Here is a 23,725-nt window from a genome sequence, read left to right as displayed (position 1 = left end):
GACATAGAGAGAAAAGATTTGACATGACGATTCGACAAAACAGTCACCGCGAGCGGACATTTATGGTCAAATTCTCTGCCTATAGGATACAGAAGAATTCTAATGTTGGTTGACTAGTAATAATAATTAATAAATATAATTATTACTAGTGTCATACAACAGTAGAATTCTACTATAGTTTGTAGGCGGAACATTTACCGGAAATGTACGATTGCGTCGTACAGTTTAGCTGATCCATCAAATCTTCTTAGAACATTCGACAGACACCATAAGCCTTCAATGACAGATTCAACCTTAATTATTTTGATATTTTGGAGGAATGCATTTTTTAACAAAACAAAATAAATAAAAAAGAATTTCGGGAGTAACTAAATAAATTTATTTTTAATACGAAAACTAAATTCTGAAACAAAATATTTCAGTGTGCACATGTCTAGTAAGGATTGGGCGTGTTGCCATTGCTTGAGGGTGGATGATGATTTTTCCCAAAACAGCATTATTGTTGGTTTATCCATAGCATTTGATGTGAACAACAGGTTATATGGGAGAAAACCCTTTATGGGTAGACGGAGGAGAGTTGAAGATTTCCAAGATTGAGTCCAAAGATAAAGAGTTGATGATCTGTATACTTTGCAGGGCATGTCAGATTTACAGGTATTTGAAGAACGTGGAACGTTGTATTGGGAAGGAAGAGCATAGATCCTGAAAGGAGCGAAGATGATTGGAGGAGTATAATTCTCCTACTGTAAGAATGCCTGTAGTTTCCCAGGAGGAGATCAATATCTCTGGAATGAGAAGTTCCATAGATTTCAACTGGATATAATTATGTAGCACCCTCTACCTAAAGGTGCTAGAGTAGTATTTCTATAGCTGCAGGTACATTTAGCCATGCCTGTGCTTAAGGCTAGGCCTGGTTGTTATGATTTGGGAGTGTTCAGTGTAGTGGGGGTGTGGCCACCTGTACTTTGGCTCAGAGATTACTTCTCTGCTTTCAGATGGATTGTTCTGGAAGAGAGGTGGGACCTGAGACCTGAGTGGCAGGCAGCTCATGTGAGGAGCTCTGACCAATTAACTTTTGGTATTGGCAGGGGGCAGGCCTCCCTTATAAGTTGAGGTCACATGCTTCCAGGGAGGAGTTCTGTGGAACAGAAAGACAGAATGGATTTTTGAGGTGCTGTTCCACATGTCTCCACGTGGGGGATGTGATGAACGCAGAGGAGGGATGGAGGAACCACTGGGAAGGAGCTAAAGATACAGATCTTCAACTCTAAAGAGGCATCCGGCTGCTGTGACCGGGGAACACAGAACTTGGATGTAAAGAAGATCAAACAGAGGAAGTAGCAGGCAAGCGGAAGAGAGTAGAGCAGTATTCTGTGACCACGGACACAGAATTGTTCTGGAGGAGAATATCAGTGTAACATAAGAAGAGAAACTTGTCAGAGCAGAGTAGAATGCAGAGCAGAATGCTGTGGCCTGGGAATGCAGCATTGTTAGTGATGGACTAGCTGGAATCAGTAGTCCGCTTATTGCCATGTGTAAGGTCATCTGGGGGAGATAACGTGTCATCTCTGGCCTGGTTAGCACATTGGTAATACCTTCCAAAGACTGGGTGACTGTCGGATTTATGGAGGCTGGAGGGAGCAGCTGTGTGCAGTTCTGGCTCTTCGATTCATAAAGAAAATATCATTCCGGTTTAAAAAATGGGAATTATTCAGAGTGGTTCCTTTTGTTGTTTTTGAAAGGAAACTCAGTAACTATGCAGTGAAGGATTTATACAAAGAAAATAAGTAACAGTCAGTAAAGAAGATATTGCACAGAAATACAAAGATACAAGGCCAAGGCCACAACTAATTTCAAGAATGTGTTGTATCATGGGCATCTCATATTTCCCTTTTCTCCTATCCAAGTTGTACCCTACAATAAAAGCAACAAAACAGAGAAAAATTACTGTTCATTGTCTTTAAAATGGTGAATGGGAGGTTGGCAGCAGGGTGATTGGCGGATGCTAGTAACCAAATCAGCAGTCCTTACGAGGGTACCGCTACATGTAAGACCGTAGGAGAGTTTTTGGGAGTGATCCATTAAAGAGGTCCAGATTCTGAGGGCAGCCTTGATGATGTCCAGAAACTGTCCTCGCGTTAAGGGATAAAGAATAACTACTTCAAGGACAGCTTTTGGATATGTACTTTAAGGCAGTCGCTTCAATTTGGTTCCAGGAAATTGTAGAGTTAGGGTCCCACCAGGAGCGAAGTTGTGACAAGATGGAGGCTTTGTACTATAGTGCGATGTTAGGCGCTCCAAGGCCTGCAAGCTTGGTGGGGTGAAGAAGAGTCATATACTTTACCCGGGGGCATTTACCATGCCAGATGAGTTCAAATTAGTTAATAACTTTTTTAAGTGAGCTGAGAGGAAGGGGACAGGGAGGGCCTGAAACCCATACAGTACATGAGGCAACAAAAACATATTTTCTAAAGCAATAGGTTCTGCCCACAATGGAGACAAGGATTGTAGAGAAGAACTGTTTTGAGTAATCTTGGCTATGAGATTGGAGTAATTTTTATGGAACAGGTTACTTCTAGGGGAGGTTAATTGGATTCCTAAATATTGTAAGGAGGATGAAGGAGTCCACAAGAAAGGTGCGGCATTGGTGATTTGGTGTTTTTATAGAAGAATCTAAGCCAACAGGGAGCATACGGCATTTAGAGTGGTTGAGCTTATATAAGGAAAGTGTACTAAAATGGTCAGTTAAAAAAAAATCACATCATCAGCATAAAGACCTATCTTATGCTGTACATCGCCAACATTTATTCCTGAAATTGAAGGATCAAAGCAGATATGCTTGGCTTGAGGTTCCATAATGAGGGAAATAATGATGGAGGATAAGGGACATCCCTGCCTCATTTCGTAGGTTATAGAGAACGGGGGTGAGAGGAAACATGGGGTCCAAATTTTGGCTGTAGGAGAAGAGTATAAAGGGGTAAAAAGCTCTTTGACCTTAATGGTCCAGTGTATGCGATCAAAAGCTTTTTCAGCATCCAATGAAATCAGTAGAGAAGGTATGCGGTGATGTTCCACCCACTGAATAAGATTAATGCAGCAGTGGGTGCCATTGGAGCTTTGGCAACTCGGGACAAATCCCACTTGGTCCGAATGAATAGGAGACGGTGTTAGCTGTGCAATACGATTGGCTAATAATTTGGTGCATAATTTTGTGTCCGAATTATGGAGTGAAATGGAGAAGACATTAGCTGTGTTGTCAGATGGTTTGCCAAGTTTCGGGATAGTCACTATAATGGATTCTTGGAATTCTGCAGGGGCAGGTACCGCTGTACATAATATAGTTTAGGGAGTCAGTGAGGTGGGGAGTTAAGAACATAGTTACATAGTAGGTGAGGCTGAAAAAGTCCATCAAGTCCAACCCCTATGTGTGAGTATATGTAAGTATTACATTGTATATGCCTGTATGTTTTGGTTGTTCAGGTGCTTGTTTAACAGTTTTTTGATACTTTTGATGCTCCTCGCTGAGACCACCATCTGTGGAAGGGAATTCCACATCCTTGCCTAACAAATTAATGGGGTGGGCAACGACATGGCAAATGAGGTTTAATGTAGAAAAATTTTAAATAATGCATTTGGGTGGCAAAAATATGAATGCAATCTATACACTGGGGGGATGGAAAAGGACCTGGGGATCCTAGAAGATGATAGGCTCAGCAATGGCATTCAATGCCAAACTGCTGCTATCAAAGCAAACAGAATATTGGCATGCATTAAAAAGGCGATCAACTCCAGGGATAAAGCGATAATTCTTGGTCCGGCCTCATCTAGAGTATGCTGTCCAATTCTGGGCTCCAGTCCTCAGGGAGGATGTACTGGAAATGGAGCAAGTACAAAGAAGGGCAACAGCTATAATAAAGGGTTTGGAGGATATTAGTTATGAGGAAAGGTTACGAGCACTGAACTTATTCTCTCTGGAGAAGAGACGCTTGAGAGGGGATATGATTTCGATATACAAATACCGTACTGGTGACCCCACAATAGGGATAAAACTTTTTTGCAAAAGGGAGTTTAACAAGACTCGTGGCCACTCATTAAAATGAGAAGAAAAGAGGTTTAACCTTAAACTACGTAGAGGGTTCTTTACTGTAAGAGTGGCAAGGATGTGGAATTCCCTTCCACAGATGGTGGTCTCAGCAAGGGGCATTGATAGTTTCAAGAAACTATTAGATAAGCACCTGAATGACCGCAGCATACAGGGATATACAATGTAATACTGACATATAATCACACACATAGGTTGGACTTGTGTTTTTTATTAACCTCACCTACTATGTAACTATGAGTAGAATCCTCAACATTATTAAGCTATCTCTGAGTTTTTCGATTCTGCTTTGCTAGGAAAGCTCCAGTTCTGTTATTCAATGAACAATATTGGAGACAAAGTCTCCTGTCTTAAAAATCATAGGAATGTCTAAATAGGTTGCTAAGTTGGGAGTGGAGCTCTTATAATTAAGCTGCGATGACAGGATACATTTGTTTATTTTGGGAATCAGGAAGGTGTATTTGAGAGATAAGTTGGACAATAGATCTGTTGCACTGATGTCTCTCATGGGCTGAGATCTTAATGAGGTGACCTCTAATGTGGGTGTTCCAGATAAGAGTAGGGTCAGAGACTGAACCTTGGTTAGTAGCAAGGAAAGATTTAGATAGCAGAGTCCATCTGTGTCTGATAAAGGTGTTGCATCAATAATGTTTCATTAAGTCTCCATCAGGATTGAGAGAGTGTGTTAGTGGATGTAGATAGTTCCAGCATTATTGGAGCATGGTCTGACCATGTAGTCAACTGGATATTGGCCGGGATATGCGTTGTACGATGTATTAGTCTACCAGGAAGTCTGGAATAACATTATGTGGAGAGGAATAGAAGGTGGAATCTCTCTTGCTGCCATGGATATACCTCCAGACATCAAAAAGGTCTTCCTGGGTGATAAGGGAAGGGAAAGATGAAGAGGATCTACAGGTGGGGTTAGTGGAGTCCAATGTCAGATCCAGGACCTTATTCAAATCCTCATAAATTATAATTGGGTTAGATTTGTAGCCTGTGCTACTTTTTAAGGGATTGAGAGTTCCTACCATAGAGACTATTAGCTGCAAAAGAGGGATCAATCAGAGCTGTATAGACCAAGGACAAGGAATCAATTGGAGTTTTACAGAATTAAGGATAAGAATCAATTGAGCTATGTATATAGGGAGAAAGTTGTCCCCAGTTTAGTCTCTATCAAGTTGTGCATCCCATAATTCCTATCCCCATCCAAGTTATTTTCCCTAATAAAAAAACAAAAACTCAAGGAATGTACACTGTGTTCGGATGAAAGATGAAGCTTGTTGTGTGCCTGGCAGTGGGGAACGTCTTACACTGTACTGTGTGATCCCTGTGACCAATCATAGATATCACAGTAGTTCCAAATGGCTGCTTGAATGACAGTCATGTTTATTACTGGACATGTGATGGCTGTGATTGGTTACAATGATTACATGGTACCAGGGCAGAGCCCCGCTGCTCGTTACACAGACAAAGCAGTCACATGATTGTGGTCGTCGTACCGCTTATATGCAGTGGCCAAGCAGGAAGAGGTTAAGCATGGATATATGGGTATTATTGAACTTCATTGCAAGAGACAGGGGTAACCCTTCACACAGGTAAGGTTTTTTTTTTTTTTTTTGGGGGGGGGGGGGTTGTTTTTTAATGTTTTGAAGTTAAAGCAAACGTGAAGTCTAAAAGTAAACATGCTGAGTCACATGACTGACCAGAATGCATTTACAAAATTGCAATAGATGCAATAGCTGAAGAAAACTCATATACATATACTATATTCTATGTTATAGTTAGGAGTACAATTTATTTAAAAATTCTTCTCTCCATTATACTTGTTTTAGTGTTCAGTTCTGGTCTCCATAAGATAATGTAACATTTAGGGAAAAATATACAACCTAAAACTCCAGAACTGGAGCTCAGTATGGCAAATATCTCCACAGCCACCAAGTACTTCCCTCTGGTGCTCAGATAGGCCGGGATCATGGCAATCCACACACTGCAGAACACCAGCATGCTGAAGGTGATGTACTTGGCCTCATTAAAACTGTCCGGTAATGTCCTCACCATGAAAGCCAGAACAAAACTCACAGCTGCCAGAAACCCCATGTAACCAAGAACAGAATAAAACCCAATAACTGACCCTTCATTACACTGAACAATTATCTTGTCCTGATAAGAAGAGGTGTCAAGATCCTGGAAGGGAGGAGAAACAGACAACCAGATGACACAAATAATGATTTGAATGAATGAACATATGATGGCAATGACATTAGAAAATTTGGTCCTAAACAAGTGTTGCCACAAATTACCAGGTTTGATGGTCTTAAATGCTACACAAACTATAATGGTTTTGGCAAGGACACAAGAGATGGCAATTGTGAAAAGGATCCCAAATGAGATTTGACGTAACAAGCAGGATATGTCAGCAGGCCGTCCAAGAAAAAAGAACACACAAAGGAAGCTTAACATGATGGAGACCAAAAGAGTGAAGCTCAGGTTCCTGTTGTTGGCTTTTACAATGGCCGTATCTCGGTGTAAAATAAAAACTAGTAATATCAGTCCAGTTATGGCACAGAGAATGGAGGAGAACAAGGCAAAGACCAGTCCTAAATGGTCATTTGAGTAAGACAGAAAATCCAGCCGTTTTTGGACACACCGATCCTTCGTCTCATTGGGCCATTCATTATAACTGCATTGCTGGCAGTTTTCACTGTCTGGAAGATAAAAAAATAAATCATTCAGTGATATGGATCATTCAGTGATGTATAGTTGTTTTTTTTTAATTTTGCTTATCATTTGATTGTTTATCATTTGGTATGGTCATCATCATTTGAATGATTATCATCTGGTATGGATTTATTTTGATCTTCAGTCCTGACGTGTTCATACAAATTGAAAGTTTCATTACGGCTTGTAAGAACAAGTGTCTAGGGAAATATATTTGTCTTGATGTAGGCTAGATGACCATGTCTTTATTATCTGCTGGTGAATGCTGAATTGTCCTGATAATAGGAGTACATCATAAATTATTATACAAAGTGTTATATCATAAAACCTAAACTAACAGATGGGCAAAATAGTTTTTACAAATTACCCAATTATTCAACAATTCTAACCATCAAATGGTTTGTGTTAACCAACAACCTGTGTTTGAAAACATATAAACATGTGCACGGGGTAGGAAGGTGGCATGGGGGTCCCAGAGTTCATCCAACAACTTATAAAGCCCCCCCTCCCGGGATTTATAAGTTGTTGGATGAACTCTGGGACTGGGACCTTCTGAGGAACTAAGGAAAAACTACCAATAATTCTACTGATCAAATTTAGAGAAAGCTTTATTATGCCGAAGTCAGAGTAGTCCTCAAAGTACATAGAGAGCATCCAGAGCAGAAGAAGAGACACAACCAAATGAATTCAGAATGGCATTTCCCATTAAATATTTATAAAACTATTATTCAATATGGACATATATGGAAGAAACAACATCAGTAATTGTATAAATATCCATATACCGCTGACATTGGATATGTCTCCCTCTGAGCACCGGACACAGTCATAGCAGCAGGCATGGATTCCAGACCTTGGGACTTTCCTGGTTCCTGGTAAACAGTTCTCCGAACACTGAGACTTCGGGATCTGCAGATTAGGAAATAGTCTATAGAGATTCACATGCTGTGCCTACTTATCTCTATGCTTCTGCTAGTGTAGAACTACAATATAGAAATAATTTGACCCTACATATTTCGTATCAAAAGGAGGCAATGTGACATCATGGAATGTTTTCTCTCTATAAAAACATGAGCTTTTATTTTTGGGTTTACACCAGTAAACCTTTTCCAAATTACTCTCATTTCTAAATCTCCAAAGGATTCTGTATGTAAGCTTTTGCATTTCTTGCCGTAAACTGAATTAAAGTAAAAGATACCCAGAAGGACCTGAAAGTAGACATGTGCACTACCAAAAAATGTGTTTATTTTTGTTTTAATTTTATTTGTTTTCTTTTATTTTTTTTATTTATCGGATCATTCGTTATGATCGTCATTCGTTACTTGGGATTATTCGTCATTTCCGATATATTCGTATTCATTACGTTCCATTCATTTAGATGCGGCACTCGTTACATCAGATAATTTGTAATTAGGGATGCATTCGTATTTGTTACACTCCATTAGTTTAGATGCGGCATTCATTACTTTGGAAAATTCTTAATTTTGGATGCATTCGTATTACGTTCACTAACAGTTACTTTAGCTAAATTTGAAAGGAAATTCCAATACCTATAATTTATTAGTTTATAATAATAAATAATAATAAAAACTATAATAAAAGTTAATAATTTAATCATAATAGAAAATACGAAAAACTAAATTATCTGAATGTAATCATATAAGCTCGCTGGTTGAATAGTTTTTTCGTTCTCTTTGGATTTTCGTTATTTTGGCTTTTCGTTCTTTCAGATTTTCATTCTTTTGGATTTTCATTCTTTATGAAAAATTTTTTTGTATGCATTTGTCAAAAGAGTCTTTGCTTCCGAATGAATGAATATGCTGAATTTTGTCTGAAAACGAATTTGTAACAAAACTAACTGCACATGTCTGCACCAACATACCGCCACCGCCGAAATTTTCACTATCCCCAATTACCGTAGACACCGCAAAAAACATCATTAATAAACTGCGTGACAGTACCTCACCTATTGACATTATCCCCACAAAACTACTGAAAGAATGCTCCGACATCGTGGCTCCAACCATAACCCACCTCATAAACCGATCATTCCACAAAGGGATTGTTCCCAGCATCCTCAAACAAGGCATCGTCAAACCTCTACTCAAGAAACCAAACCTGGACCCTCAGGATCCAAACAACCGTAGGCCAATTACGAGCCTCAACACCATTTTGAAGATCATGGAGAAAGCTGTAGTACATCAGCTACAACTTCACCTGGATACTCACAAACTCCTGGACCCGCTGCAGTCAGGCTTCCGCCCGGGTCATGGAACAGAAACAGCTCTCCTCAAGATTTGGGATGACGCCCTCGAAGCAGCAGATGACGGAGAGCCGTGTCTCCTCGTACTGCTAGACTTGCAGCGTTTGATACAGTAGATCACAATACTCTACTCGTCCGCCTCACAGAAGTAGCCGGAGTCCAAGACATAGATCTCCATTGGTTCGCGTCCTTCCTAGGAAATCGGTCACAGACAGTGAAACTAGGAAAATTCCTCTCCGAAACTCGGGCAGTCACCTGTGGAGTCCCTCAAGGCTCTCCTTTGTCACCCATTCTCTTCAACATTTACATTCGCCCACTCCTTCAAATCATCAGATGCTCAGATCTCTGCTTCCACTCTTATGCTGACGACACGCAACTTTATTTCCGGATCAATGGAAAAAAAGATCACCAACAACAACTTGAAAACTGCCTCAAATCAATAGAGGACTGGATGACCACTAACTCCCTCCAGCTGAACGAATCAAAGACAGAGCTTCTTATCTTACACCCAAATCATAAGCCCGCAACCAAAACCTCCTGGTCTCCACCAACCGTCTTTGGGCAGACTATCTCCCCCAGAGTCTCTGGGTTATTTTAGATGCACAAATGTCAATGGATGTGCAAATAGGATCTGTAGTCAGTGGATCTCACCATCTGCTGCGCATGCTTCGCAGACTCATCCCTTTTATCCCAAAGAATGACAAAGCAGTGGTAGTTGGAACAATCATTAATTCACGTCTGGACTATGCAAATTCGCTTTAAATAGGATTACCACAATATCAACTTGCGCGATTACAACTGATCCAAAACACGGCGGCAAGGCTGATAACAGGAAAAAAACCCTGGGAATCCATCTCTCCTTCGCTGAGGAGCTTACATTGGCTAACCGTAAAAAATCGGATCACGTTCAAGACCCTTTGCCTCACCCACAAATGCGTGCATAGAGAAGCTCCGCAATACCTAATGGAGAAAATAAATCATTACACACCAAACCGCAGTCTTCGATCAGCCAAGAAAAACCTCCTCCTCGTGCCCAAAGCCCGGAATACATCCAAGGGTGATCGGAGATTCGCTGTCCAAGGGCCTCGGCTATGGAATGCTCTACCAATCAACATCCGCCTGGAAGAAAATCACCTGGCTTTTAGGAAAAAACTCAAGACCTTCCTCTTTTAGCAGATGATCAAAGCTCGCCACAGCGCCTAGAGGCGATTCAGTTTGCATTGTGCGCTATACAAGTATTTCATTCATTCATTCACATGTCTACCTGAAAGCATGCTGCATTTGACTTGCCTATTAGTCTTTGGGGTTGATTTACTAAAACTGGAGAGTGCAAAATCCGGTGCAGCTGTGCATGGTAGCCAATCAGCTTCTTCAATTAAGCTTTGACAGAAAAAAAAAATTGAAACTAATTGGTTTCTTTGCAGAGTTGCACCAGATTTTGCACTCTCCAGTTTTAGTGAATCAACCCCTTTACTCCATATACAGTACATTAACGTGGGCTGGTAGTCATGTAGTAGGAGGCCTCATGTTTGCTGCCCCTCTTGCATCACTGATGTCTAGACATGTGTAGTTTGTTATACGTTCAGACACAATATTATTATATATAATATTCTGACATGTTTGTTTTTCCTTTTTCAGGTATTAGGATATATCCAAATACATGAATTACAATATAAACAGAGGTTACCAAATGCTCTGAATAACTAAATGAAATTAGTCTGAATTTCCAAAATTTGAATTGAAATTCAAATCAAATTTTACTTCGAATTCCAGTTGAATTCGAAATGTAAACACATTTCTGAAATCAAGGACTGTGTGTGTTATTAGAGTTACCATTTTGAAATAATGTTGTTTTTGCCAAAGGTGATTTAAAGAGTCATTATACTCATTTGATGAAGATTTTTTTTTTGTGTGTTCACTTTGCCATATTCGAAAAAAAAAGAACTAAAGTTTTACAATTCAACTGATTCAAAATTGAGTGATATGAACGCTTTGAATCGTCAAAAAAAAGGTACATTTCAAGAAAACTTGAAAAAAGACATGAAACTAATTCTGAATACAAAATCTGAATCCAAATTGAACAAATCAACCAAACTGAATGAAACAAAATACCTAGATGAATGAACACATCATACACATGTCTAATCATTAGACATGTGCACTGCCGAAAAATTTGTTCATTTTCGTTTTAATTGTTTGTTTGTTTTTTTTGTTTTTTTTTCGTTTTTCTGGTCATTCATTATGATCGAAATTCTTAACTTCGTAAAATCGTAAATTTGAAAAGCCAAAAAAAAGAAAGAGAAAATCCAAAAATTCAAAAGCATAACTAACTAACTAATAATAACTAACTAACTAACTAACTAACTAACTAATTAACAATACATAACTATTAAATTATAGGTATTGGAATTTCCTTTGAAATTTGGCTGTTAGTGAATGTAATGAATGCAAATTTATTTGAAGTTACGAATGATCTGAAATAACGAATGCCGCATCTAAACAAATGGAACATAACAAATTAATACAAATTCAGAATGATCATGTCTACTAGTGATTTCATCTCATATATCTTACTGTACCTTTCATTTATGGTTTGCAAATGTTCCAAGTTTATTTCATTCAGTGTTTGAATTAGAATTTTTTCCTCATCTTGGGTGCAGTTGATCCTTATACTTTGTATGATAAAAAATTAGGCTAATGAAGGACTTCATAATTTGACTGAAGGACAGGTCCATGATAATTGGAAGGAGCTTCTGTAAGCCTTAGGAGTCATTTAAAGCCTTCAAAACAACAAAATAATACCATAAAGTATGAAATGTCACTGACATTTCTTAATTTTCTGCCAATATTTTTGGTGACATGGAAAATGGCAGTTCCATTCAAAACTACAAATGACCCTCCCCACCACTGTGGTCCATTTCTCACCCCCATTCTTTGAATACTTCTCACAAGTCTCTGTCTTTTCTTGATCTCCTTCCTGCATGCAATTCGGCACTCTCCAACCCTGGAATCATGTGGTTGTAAAGGCAGAAGGTTGTTTTTTTTTTCACCTTTCTTCATTCTATGCAGTAAGGCAGTGGTCATCAACCCTGTCTTCAGGGCCCACTAACAGGCCAGGTTTTACGTATCTCTTTGGGGAGATGCAGACTAGAATGCTGCAATCACTGAGCAGCAAATGATATCACCTGTGATGTATTTCAGTTATCTTGCAAACCTGGCTTGTTAGAGAGGCCTGAGGACAGGGTTGATGACCACTGCAGCAAAGTAAAAAAACCTTCTGCATGCACCTACCCCTAAATACCTACCTGAGCCTGATCTCAATCTCCATCCAATGATGTGCATGAGAGATGAAGTTCTCTTGGCTCTCTCCTTCCTCATTGGTTCTGATACAGGAGTAGGAGCCATTGGTGCGGGGGGCAGGTCTGAGGCATGCTCTGTATGTTTTTATGGACACAGAGCAGTTCTTGGTGGCGAGCATGCACAAGTTCCCCAAAAGCAAATGGTTTGCGGGGGAGGAGTCAGGGGCACCAGAGAAAGACCCAAGAAGAGGAGGTTTGGGGCTGCTATGTGCAAAGCCATTACACAGAGCAGATAATTATGACAAGTTTGTTATTTTAAGCGAAAAAAATTAACCATAAGCCCTCATTCACATTGACAGCGGTTTTGAAATTGTGCAACTTCATCTGAAATTGCATGATTTTAAAGCCACATGTCAGAGCAACTTTGGTTGTGACTTGGAAGACATCTGTGGGGCTTGCGATTGCTGTGACCAATCACAATGCACCAAATGGCAATTGTACACAATGAATGGCTTCCATTTATAGCCATTCATTGTGTACTATTGTGTTGATCTCTGTGATCACAGTGATCACATGGTACAGACAAGGCCAATCACAGCCCATCTGTACCATGTGATTAGCTCTGTGGCAAATCACAGCTAATCACAATAGTACACACTGGATGAATTATTTCATTCATAAAAAATGGTTGCTAATATTACTGTTATAAGCAATCATAGTGTGTAAAAAAAGAGGATGATAGGCCTGGGCAGGAAGGGGTTAAAAGTGTCCGTTATTGAAGTAGATAAAGAGTATATCTAACCTTATTAATTCCACTTTTCCAGATAATATTCTCTACCATGATGAAGAAATTCTTCTGAGATCTGTTTGTTGTTAAGGTTTTGCCAACTTGTCTTTGATTTCCATAACTTTTGTTTAAAGACCTCCAATTCATAATTCTGAACAATGTGACAAGTTCACCATTTTCTTTAAAAAGTAGGTCACCCTTTGAGGTTCTTTGATTTTTAACCCAATAATAAAGCTGTTAAATGAAAGAAAAAAATCATACATCATCTTCCTGTAATCCAATATCCTAATACTCATTAAAGTAGATTTAAATTCAAAATGTCATAGAATCTTTCAAATGTTAAAGTGACATTTCTAAATCTGTTTAACTCTACAGCTTCCATTAAAATAGGCAATCGTGGGGGCGTGGCTAGCCACGGAGCAAGATGGCTGCTGGATCCATAAGCTCCGCTCATCCTCGGGGGACAAAGCAACCTTCTGCCTGTCACAGCGACTCTTCTCCCCTCTACCCTACATCAGAGGGGAGTCGATACACAGGGTGTCTGAACGGTATGTCCAGAAAGAAACACCACTGCCCGTACAAGTCACGCCGACTCACAGACTTTTTCACACAGTCGGCCATGCAGCACAGACAAGATGGTGCCGGATCGGCGTCTCCTCCTCCGTCTCTGCCGATGAACATTGAGACAGAGGACCCTGCTGATACCACAGAGGATATGGACAGCACGGAGCCCAATTTAGCCCCTTCCCAAGTCTCACCTACTGACAGAGGTAAGTGGGCTGCACAATCACCAGTACTCTCACCTAACAAAGCCCCACTGTACAAAAAATAGCACTGGGATGCCCCTGACAGATCTCCTCATGATGATGAGGATCTGGAACACCTAGCTGCACATCCAGCCAGTGCCTTAGAGCAAACCCTCAAGCTTATGCTCCTTTCTCTACAGAAAGACTTACGCAATGAGCTTCGCTCATCTTATCCTCTGTGCATACTAGATTGGAGCATGTAGAGGAACACATGGACATGCTGGAAAGGCAGATTACAGAACATGCCTCTGCTCACCACAAGGCCTCTGAGGCCTCCTACCAACACTCTGAGGAAATGTGTCTATTACAAGCAAAAGTGGCAGATCTTGAGGATCGCTCAAGAAGGAACAATATTAAATTTAGAGGTATCCCCGAAACTGTTAAACCTGCAAATCTGATCCACTATATACAACAATTATTTCTCAAGCTCAATCCTCAAATTTTACAAGCTGATATAGCCATTGATCATGCCCACAGAATCGTCAAACCTAACTACCTACCAGAATCAGTCCCTCATGATGTCTTAGTGCATATACATTTTTTAAAAGTAAAATTATGGCTGCAGCATGCTCTACCACTACATTACCAGATCCCTAGTTCTCTATTTCTCTCCACAGATATATCGACTGCCACCGCCCAGAAGCGGAGAGAATTTGCCCAAGTCACCACAATTCTCAGAGATCGTAACATTGCATACAAATGTTGTTTGTTTCAGCAGCAAACAATACATATCTACACACCCAAGGAAGGCATAAAAAGGCTATTAAACTAAGGCCTTATCTCCTAACCTCCACCAGATCCTGAGCCACGCTGTCAGCAATTCCACGGTCCTGGCCACAACAATACCAACCATGCTCCACCTCGCTAACCTGTACTGCTGGCACTATTCCAACTCTACTTTCAATTGCCCTTGTACTGTAAAAAGCATACCAGTCATTTCTTTTCCTCTCAGCAACAGACTTATCCCAGATGAGTATTGACCTACCTATACTCAGTGCTCTTTTTTTGCTGTTGCTCGGTTCTCTTTGTACTTTGGGAAACTGGAAACCTTTCGAAAAAACACCCTAACATATGTGGCAACTTTAATCAAATAGTAGACCCATATTTAGACTCCTCAAACCCATCTCACAAACATTCCATGGCTCTCTACTCTTTACTCTGATCTGAAGACCTATATGACCCCTAGAGATGCCTCCTTACACCTTCTATTCGCACACACAAAAGTTATATTCCAGAATAGACATGTCGCTGGTAGACAAACACACCCTCCAAAATATCCATAATGCCAAAATAGACACTATTACGTGGTCCGACCCCACCCCAATACAACTCAAACTATTCCCTCCTCACCCCACACAAAAGGGAAACATGTGGAGGCTCAACACTTATCATCTCTCTACCTCTATCTCCAGAAACATGTCACAACTGAGATAGAAAACTACATTTTAACTACTGCTGGCTCTGTGTCGGACCCCACAGTCTGTTGGAATGCGCATAAGGCATGTATCAGAGGCCTTTTCATTAAACTCAGGGCTCACAAAAAAAACCTGCAATGCTACCACCTATAAATTATTAGTACAAATACGATCCCTTGAAATCGCATATAAGACCTAACCCCCTACACTCCTAGAAACTGAATTATGCAATGCGAGATGAAAGCTTAGCGACCAATTATATGTAGACTTCGACTTATCCCTGAAAAGCTTAGGTTGCACTTCTATGCACACCACAACAAACCTGGTGCTAGCCTTGCAAAACAACTTAAACGCCACCTGATCCACACCAAAATCCCATACTTCACCTCCGCCACTGGTGCCCGTGTCTCCAACCCTAAAGACATTGCCAACAGGTTTAGTCTGTTCTACACCAAATTGTACAACCTCGCCTCCTCAGGGGGACTTTCCCCCCACTTCTGAAGATATAACTTGGTTCCTGGAACATCTATATCTACCATCATTATCCCCAGAACAAATGCAAAGCATCTCTGGTCCCTTTCAACTATCTGAAATTGAACAAGCCATCGTTTCCCTCTCATTACATAAAGCCCCTGGTCCTGATGGATTTAGCAACAAATATTACAAACAATTTTCCAAACTACTTTCCCCTCACCTCTGCCTATCTATCAATCAAATTGTCCCCAAAGGGCGCCATACCCCCAGAAGTTCTTGAAGCCAACATAACCACAATTCCAAAACCTGGTAAAGCACCAGCTGCAGGCCTACCTCACTATTATTAATGGACACAAAACTGTATGCCAAACTTCTAGCCACGCGACTTTCCTCTATCATTCCATACCTGGTCCCCCCCCCCCCCCCCCCCCGACCAGGTGGGATTTGTGGCTGGTAGGCAAGCGTCTGACGGCACCTGTCGCTACATCAACCTGCTACAATGGGTAGAATACCATCGAACACCTTCTCTGTTCATCTGTTTGGATGCAGAGAAGGCGTTTGTCAGAGTCGACTGGAACTTTTTGAAAGCAGTTCTGACAAAATTTGTCTTCTCAGGTCCGATCATGCAAGCAATCATGGCACTTTATTCCTCTCCTAATGCTAAAGTTGTAACATCGGGAATGCTGTCTGACCCATTCCATAAAACCAATGGAACTTGTCAGGGCTGCCCCCTGCCTCCTCTAATCTTCACCTTCATCATGGAACCACTGGCCCACTCCATCTGCACAAACCCTCTTATATCTGTCATCAAAGTTTATGACCTCCATCACAAAATCGGCCTATATGTCGATGATGTGATCCTCTCCATAACCAACCCCACACAATCACTCCCTCACCTCCACCATACTCTAGACCTTTTTAGCAAGGCCTCAATTTACAAAATCAACTATTCCAAGTCCTCTATGATAGGAGCAAATATTGATATAAATACGAAACGTAGCATTGCTCATCACACCTATTTTCCATGGGCTCATGACTCTACACTTTCCTATTTAGGCAAACACCTAATTACTCCTACCTCTCATCTACTCTACTGAACTTCACACATTTTATCTCTAAACTTCAAAAAACAGCTCAGAACTTGCAAAATATTCAAGCCTCATGGATTGAGCGCATTGCACTAACCAAAATGTACCTATTACCACATGTACTATATGTATTTCGAAAGTTACCTATCAACTTCCTGCAATCCCACCTCAACAAATTACAAGCCATACTGACCTCCTTTATCTGGAATGGGAAACACCCAAGAGTCAAACGCTCTATCCTGTGCTCACCAACATCAATCGGGGGAATGGGTGCACCAAACATTTCAGCGTACTTTAAGGCAACCATTCTTGACCAAGTTAAACTCTAGTGGAAGCCTGATCTACAACATACCTGGCTCCAAATAGAAGAAACTGCATTAATTACCTGCCCCAAGAGGCTCCCCAGTGCTCTACTTTTGCAACAACATGGGCCACAATTTTATCTCCGCACTCTCAATGCTACCATCAGAACATGGCCAGCAGCTTACCAACAATATGGAGGCATAACATTCTGACTTCTGAACTTTATACAACTCAACACAATGCAGGCAATCATGCCTGATATTCCTATATCAAACTGGCTGTCAACTGGCCTCAAAACAATTGGAGATCTCTATCAGAATTCCACACTTCTTTCATTCCAACATCTGCAAAAGAGCCATCATATCCCTTCAAAAGACTTCTTTCATCAAATATCTCAGAATTTGCTCTGCCCTCTCCTGCACATCGTGGTGAGAGAACATCTTTTTTTGGCACCTTATGAAGTTCTATGACATGGAGAACCCCACTAGAGAGGCATATTCTATATCTACAAGTGCATCGCTGACCCTGCAGTCAAATCTAAAACTCTATGCTACACTGGGAAAGCCTTATAAAGCGCAATTACACACCACAACAATGACGTCAAGCACTTCAAAAACCATTAAAAGTCTCCAAATGCATACTGCACTAGGAAACCGTACATTAAATTCTAAATAACTGGTACCTGACACCAACCAAACTAGCAATGATCTACCCCTCTACATTACCTACCTGCTGGAGGGAATGTGAACATATCTGGATGACTTGCCCCCTCCTTTGACTGTGTCATTCAGCTCTCTCACATTCAGCTCTCTAGCCTTCAGTTGCAGCTCCCTGCTGCATGGCCCACCTCTGGCCTAGGTATTGGGGTTCTCTTGACACCCCTGATAGCTGCTAACTTAAATCCTGGAACCGAGACCTGCTAGCTTGTGGCTGGGTCCACTGACTCCTTGATGAGACCTCTTTCCCGTGGCTTCTGGCTGGGCCCTCTGACCCCTTGATGAGACATCTGTCTCGTTTCTTCTGGCTGGGGGCCCCCTGACCCTGGGTGAGACCTTCCGTCTCCAAACTGAAAGCTGCCTCCAAAATGAGAGCTTTGAGAAATTCTCAGACCTGACTATATAATGACCCCGCACACCTGTGTAGTGAGCAAGGTTGCAGGTGTCTAGCAAAACCTGCACCCAGGATTGAATGTTCTGATGGGCAAGACAATATCCAGGAGACAGAATGCATGCATCTTACTTATATAGAGATTTCCATTATGTACATTCCAAGAAATCTGACCCTGGGAGACATCTGGAGGCTGTGAGTAAGTGAGGTGGGGCATGTTACAAGACTTGCAGAATCCCTGACAGTACTTCCAGTACTCCTGCAAGTACCTAAAAAGTACAGTGTACCCAGAAAGTATTCATAGCGCTTCACTTCTTCCACATTTTGTTATGTTACAGCTTTATTCCAAAATTTATCAAATTCATTATTTGTCTCAAAATTCTACAAATAATTCCCCATAATGACAATGTGAAAGTAGTTTGTTAGAAATCTATACAAATGTATTTAAAAAAAATCCCATGTACATACAGTAAGTTTTCACAGCCTCTGTCATGATGCTCAAAATTGAGCTCAGGTGCATCCTGTTTCCACAGATCATCCTTGAGATGTTTATACAATTGATTGGAGTCCACCTGTGTTAAATGCAGTCAATTGGACATGATTACATGATTGGGAAAGGCACACACCTGTCTATATAAGGTCCCACAGTTAACAGTGCATGTCAGAACACAAACCAAGCCATGAAGTCCAAGGAATGGTATGTAGACTTCTGAGACAGGTTTGTATTGAGGCACAGATCTGGGGATAGGCACAAATCTGGGGAACGGTACAGAAAGATTTCTGCAGTCCCTATTAGCACAGTGGCCTCTGTCATCCATAAATAGAAGAGGTTTGGAAACACCAGGACTCTTCCTAGAGCGGGCTGCTCGGCCAAACTGAGCAATCGGGGAAGAAGGGTCTTATTCAGGGAGGTGACCAAGAACCCTGACAGAGCTCCAGCATTTCTCTGTGGAGAGAGGAGAGCCTTCCTGAAGAACAATCATCTCTGCAGCACTCCACCAATCAGGCCTGTATGGTATAGTGGCCAGACGGAAGCCACTCCTCAGGAAAAGGCACATGACAGCCTGATTGGAGTTTGCCAAAAGGCACCTGAAGGACTCTCAAACCATGAGAAACAAAATTATTTGGTCTGATGAAACAAAGAAAACTCTTTGGCATCATGTCTGGAGGAAACCAGGCACCGCTCATCACCTGGCCAATACCATCCCTACAGTGAAGCATGGTGGTGGCTGCATCATGCTGTGGGGATGTTTTTCAGTGGCAGAAACTGGGAGACTAGTCAGGATTTATGGAAAGATGAATGCAGCATTGTTCAGAGACATCCTTGATGAAAACCTGCTCTGCACCTCAGACTGGGGTGAAGGTTTATCTTCCAACAGGATAACGTCCATAACCATGAACATTTAAACAAAAATTGTGTATATATGTAAGGAACACCAAGTCCCACTGAGAAGACATTCCTAGCATTCTGCTTCAACATCTTCTCTCAAAATTTGGAGTGTTCACAATTCCTTAGGGTCTTATCGGCATGAGGATGAAGTCATTCCCTGCACCAGCGAAACACTTTTATTAAGGGTGGAGATTTGTGGTTTTGCTCCATCCTCTTATTAGTATTACCTGAAACATTATTTTTTATTTTATTTATTATTTATTATTTTTTTATTTTTTTTACTATTAGATAAATGTATACAGGAAATACAGTAAGTACTTCATATAGACAGCAAACCATCTTCATAATAAAGTAATTGCTTAACTGATGTAGATTGTTATGTACAGTACCTGAGCTATCTTCTCTGGAGCCTGACTTCCTATAGACAGATACATGTTGTGTAGAGCATGAACCAATGAATAAACTGCTTTATAAACCCGATCAGTCAAACCCGGGTTTTGAAAACTAATGAATTCAGTGACACGTTTAGTCCCAGAGCAGTTGAAAAGAGACACTTTATATACCTTACTATAAAATCTATTACTTGACTCATTGGTTCCTGAACAGTGTAGATATAGCAGCCATATGTGTTCCAGTAGCATGTCCTGAGGATGGTTCACAACCTGAAAACTGTCATAAAAACTCTTCATGTCAGGAACAGGCAGATTATAAAACTCTACAGCCAAACTACCTGTAAGCATTTCTCTGAAATGTTCCATAAGAAATGCATTGGAAGCAATTTTTGGTCCAAAAATGAATGTCTTATCATAGAGCATGTGGCGCACTTCTTTTAAAAGATCAGCCATAAATGAAGAAAAGGTCCCACAAAGAATTATAACCTGAGCAGATGACATTCTAATGGTCTCAATGCTATTTTTAAAAGTATTTTCTGTAATGCTCATAACACCTGGCTTTATCTTGATCATGTAGGCAACACAAATGCCCTTCATGGTTAGATTTTGAGTCAGAAGTTGGGTTTCCTCATTACCGCTGTCATCATCAGAAGGTAGAATTCCAACCCATGTCCAGCCAAAGAATTGGAGAAGATTAGATAATATGAAATAAATGGTCCGGTTACTTTGAACTGTCCGTAAAAATGTGGGGTACATATTTCTGTCATTGAGAACAGAAGTGGTTGCACCATAACTGACCTATAATATAAAGATATTGGATTCCTTGTACTATGTATCCATATAAAAATCTACAATTTTAAAAACAGATACATGTTAATTTGATTGTTGCAGTAATATACCTAAAAACATATTGTCACCTTTCTGAAACAAGTGACCATGTCTCTGCAAAGGCTGTGCCTGACCCCTATCATGTCATAGTGTATGGGCCTAGCAATTAGTAGTGACTGTTAGCCCACGTACGCACGGTCAGAGATTTTGCCAACCAAATCCGTCGGATTTTGCCCGTCGGATTTTGTCCGACGGATTGTGTCCGAAACTGTTGCATACACACGGTCGGGCCAAGTTGGCGAAAAATCCGATCTTTCAGAAAGTGATGACGTAATTTCGTTACGATGGGACTACATTCAGGCTAGTAGCCAATAGCTTTGATGTAGGAATTTGATCTGAGCATGCGTGGCACTTGGTCCGATGAAAATGCTCTACACATGATCGGATTAGGTCCGTCCGGCCCAGTTGGTCGGGAAATATTTCCAACATGTTGGAAAATTAGGTCGGACGGAGTTTCGGACGGAATCAGTCCGATGCATACCACACACAGTCGGATTATCTGACGACATGGTCCGATAAGACTCATTCCGACAGATTCTCCGACCGTGTGTACAAGGGCTTAGAGGGGAGCAGGTCCCACATGTCTCCCTCTTCCATACCTGAAAGTGCCAGTTAATCTCATCAGCAGTGGAGAAGGAGCTGCAAGGGGGATGCAGGTGCAATGAATACAAGGGGAGAAGGGTGTTGGCTGATTTTTCTAAAGACATTGTCAATTTGCCTTGCATCAGCAATGTTGTAGTGCCACATTAAAGGACAACTTCACCTTTAGTCAAAACACGTTGCTAATTTTGGTGGCTATAAAATAGATCCAATATATATATATTTTTGTCTTTCTGTGTATTATGCCGCGTACACACGAGCGGATTTTACGTCAGAAAAATCTTGGATGTTTTTTACCAACGAAATTCCCCTCAAGCTTGGCTTGCATACACACGGTCACACAAAAGTTCGCCGAATTTTCGACTGTCAAGAACACGGTAACGTACAACACTATGACGAACCGTGAAAATGATGTTCAATGCTTCCGAGCATGCATCAAATTGTTTCCGAGTATGCGTAGGAATTTTGCGCGTACAAATTGCTACAATCGGAATTTCCGATCAGAACTTTTTCCAACCAAAAAATTGAGAACCTGCTCTCAATCTTTTGCTGACGGAAATTCGGCCAGAAAAAGTCAGATGGAGCATACACAAGGTCACATTTTCCGACCAAAAGCTCTCATCGGTCTTTTGTTGGCCTAATTTCCAATCGTGTGTACGTGGCACAAGACTCTATTGTATATTAGACTAGGAATTGGACTGTGTACTATGATCCTCCATGAGCCTTTAAATCGACCTCCATACCGTGACCTCTGAATCACACTACGGATTTTTTTGGTTCTATCCCGTCTACTATGTAAGTAATGTCTATAGGCACTCATAGTGTAAGAACATTGTCTTTCATTTTTATTTCTGTGAAATCTATATACTTGTTGCCTTCATTGTTTTTTCCACCTTACTGTGCCCTGAAGAAGACTGTAATTAGTCAAAACGAGTTGTCTTTCTGTGCATAAGACTTAACCACTTGCCGACCGCCGCACGACGATATACGTCGGCAGAATGGCACGGGCAGGCATATGGGCGTATATATAAGTCCCTGCCTGCCCGCGGGTGGGGGGCCCGATCGGGCCCCCCCCCGGTGCCTGCGGCGGTCGGCATTTCTTCGAGAGCGATCCGGGATGAGGGGGCGGCCATTCATTCATGGCCACCCCCTCGCGATCGCTCTCGACGAATGGAAATCCCCCGTGACATCACTTCCTCTCCTGTAATGTAAACACAGGAGAGGAAGTGATGTATTCTCTCCTCCGTGTCGGTATTTTCCGTTCCGACACGGAGGAGAGCGGATCGGTGAGTTGCACCAACACTCTACACACACAGTAGAACATGCCAGGCACACTCACACCCCCCCTTTACCCCCCGATCACCCCCCCAATTACCCCTGCCCCCCAGTCACAGTGACACCAATGTCATTTTTTTTTTTTTTTTTTTTGCATTGGTGTCATTTGTGACTGTAATAACTGTTAGGGCAGTTAGAGTTAGCCCCCTTTAGTTCTAATGTACCCCCCTAACCCCCCCAATAAAGGTTTAACCCCGTGATCACCCCCCGTCGCCAGTGTCACTAAGGCTGGGTTCACATTGCAGCGGTTTATGAGAACGAATGTGATTCGCACCGCACTGCAGTGCAAATCACATCCGATCTCTGTGCGATTCGAGTTCAGCCATTCGCCGCACCCGCCACACCCGCCGCAAATTCGCACGGGACCCTTTTTTTGGCCCGCAGCAGAATCGGATCGCATGGGTGTTCACACCATGCGATCCGAGTTTGCAGATCGCACTGCGATATGCGAACTGATCTGGGGGTGTCAGTAACATTTCACTGACACTCCCAGCAGTTCGCATAGGGCAGTGTGAACTGCCGCCGGGAGGCATGCGATGCGGGAACCCGCCGCGGATTCGCGGCGTTTCCGCATCGCTCCAGTGTGAACCCAGCCTAATAAGCGATCATTTTTCTGATCGCCGTATTAGTGTCACAGGTGACGCTAGTTAGGCAGGTAGGTATTTAGGTTCGCCGCAGCTTTTTATAGCGCCAGGGACCCCCATATACTACCGCATAAAGCCCCCTGATTGCCCCCTAGTTAACCCTTTCACCAG

At 41.5% G+C, this 23,725-nt stretch overlaps 1 protein-coding gene across 1 annotated transcript in view; it reads right to left on the bottom strand.

Moving 5' to 3' along the window:
• Positions 1–5,765: 5,765 nt before the first annotated feature.
• Positions 5,766–23,725, bottom strand: part of LOC143986830 (vomeronasal type-2 receptor 26-like) — a 37,053-nt gene continuing 19,093 nt past the window's right edge. The window contains exons 4-7 of the mRNA XM_077485238.1: positions 20,145–20,945; positions 13,188–13,406; positions 7,609–7,732; positions 5,766–6,810 (exon numbers count right to left, since the gene is read on the bottom strand). Coding sequence (XP_077341364.1) covers positions 5,900–6,810; positions 7,609–7,732; positions 13,188–13,406; positions 20,145–20,945 — 2,055 coding nt within the window. The 3' untranslated portion in view covers positions 5,766–5,899. The remainder of the gene's footprint in view (positions 6,811–7,608; positions 7,733–13,187; positions 13,407–20,144; positions 20,946–23,725) is intronic.

The sequence above is a fragment of the Lithobates pipiens genome, unplaced genomic scaffold, assembly GCF_037356315.1.
Source record: "Lithobates pipiens isolate NorthernLeopardFrog02 unplaced genomic scaffold, aLitPip1_a1.2 Scaffold_18, whole genome shotgun sequence".
In the NCBI taxonomy this organism is placed as follows: Eukaryota; Metazoa; Chordata; class Amphibia; order Anura; family Ranidae; genus Lithobates; species Lithobates pipiens.
This window is presented reverse-complemented; position numbering and strand designations above follow the sequence as displayed.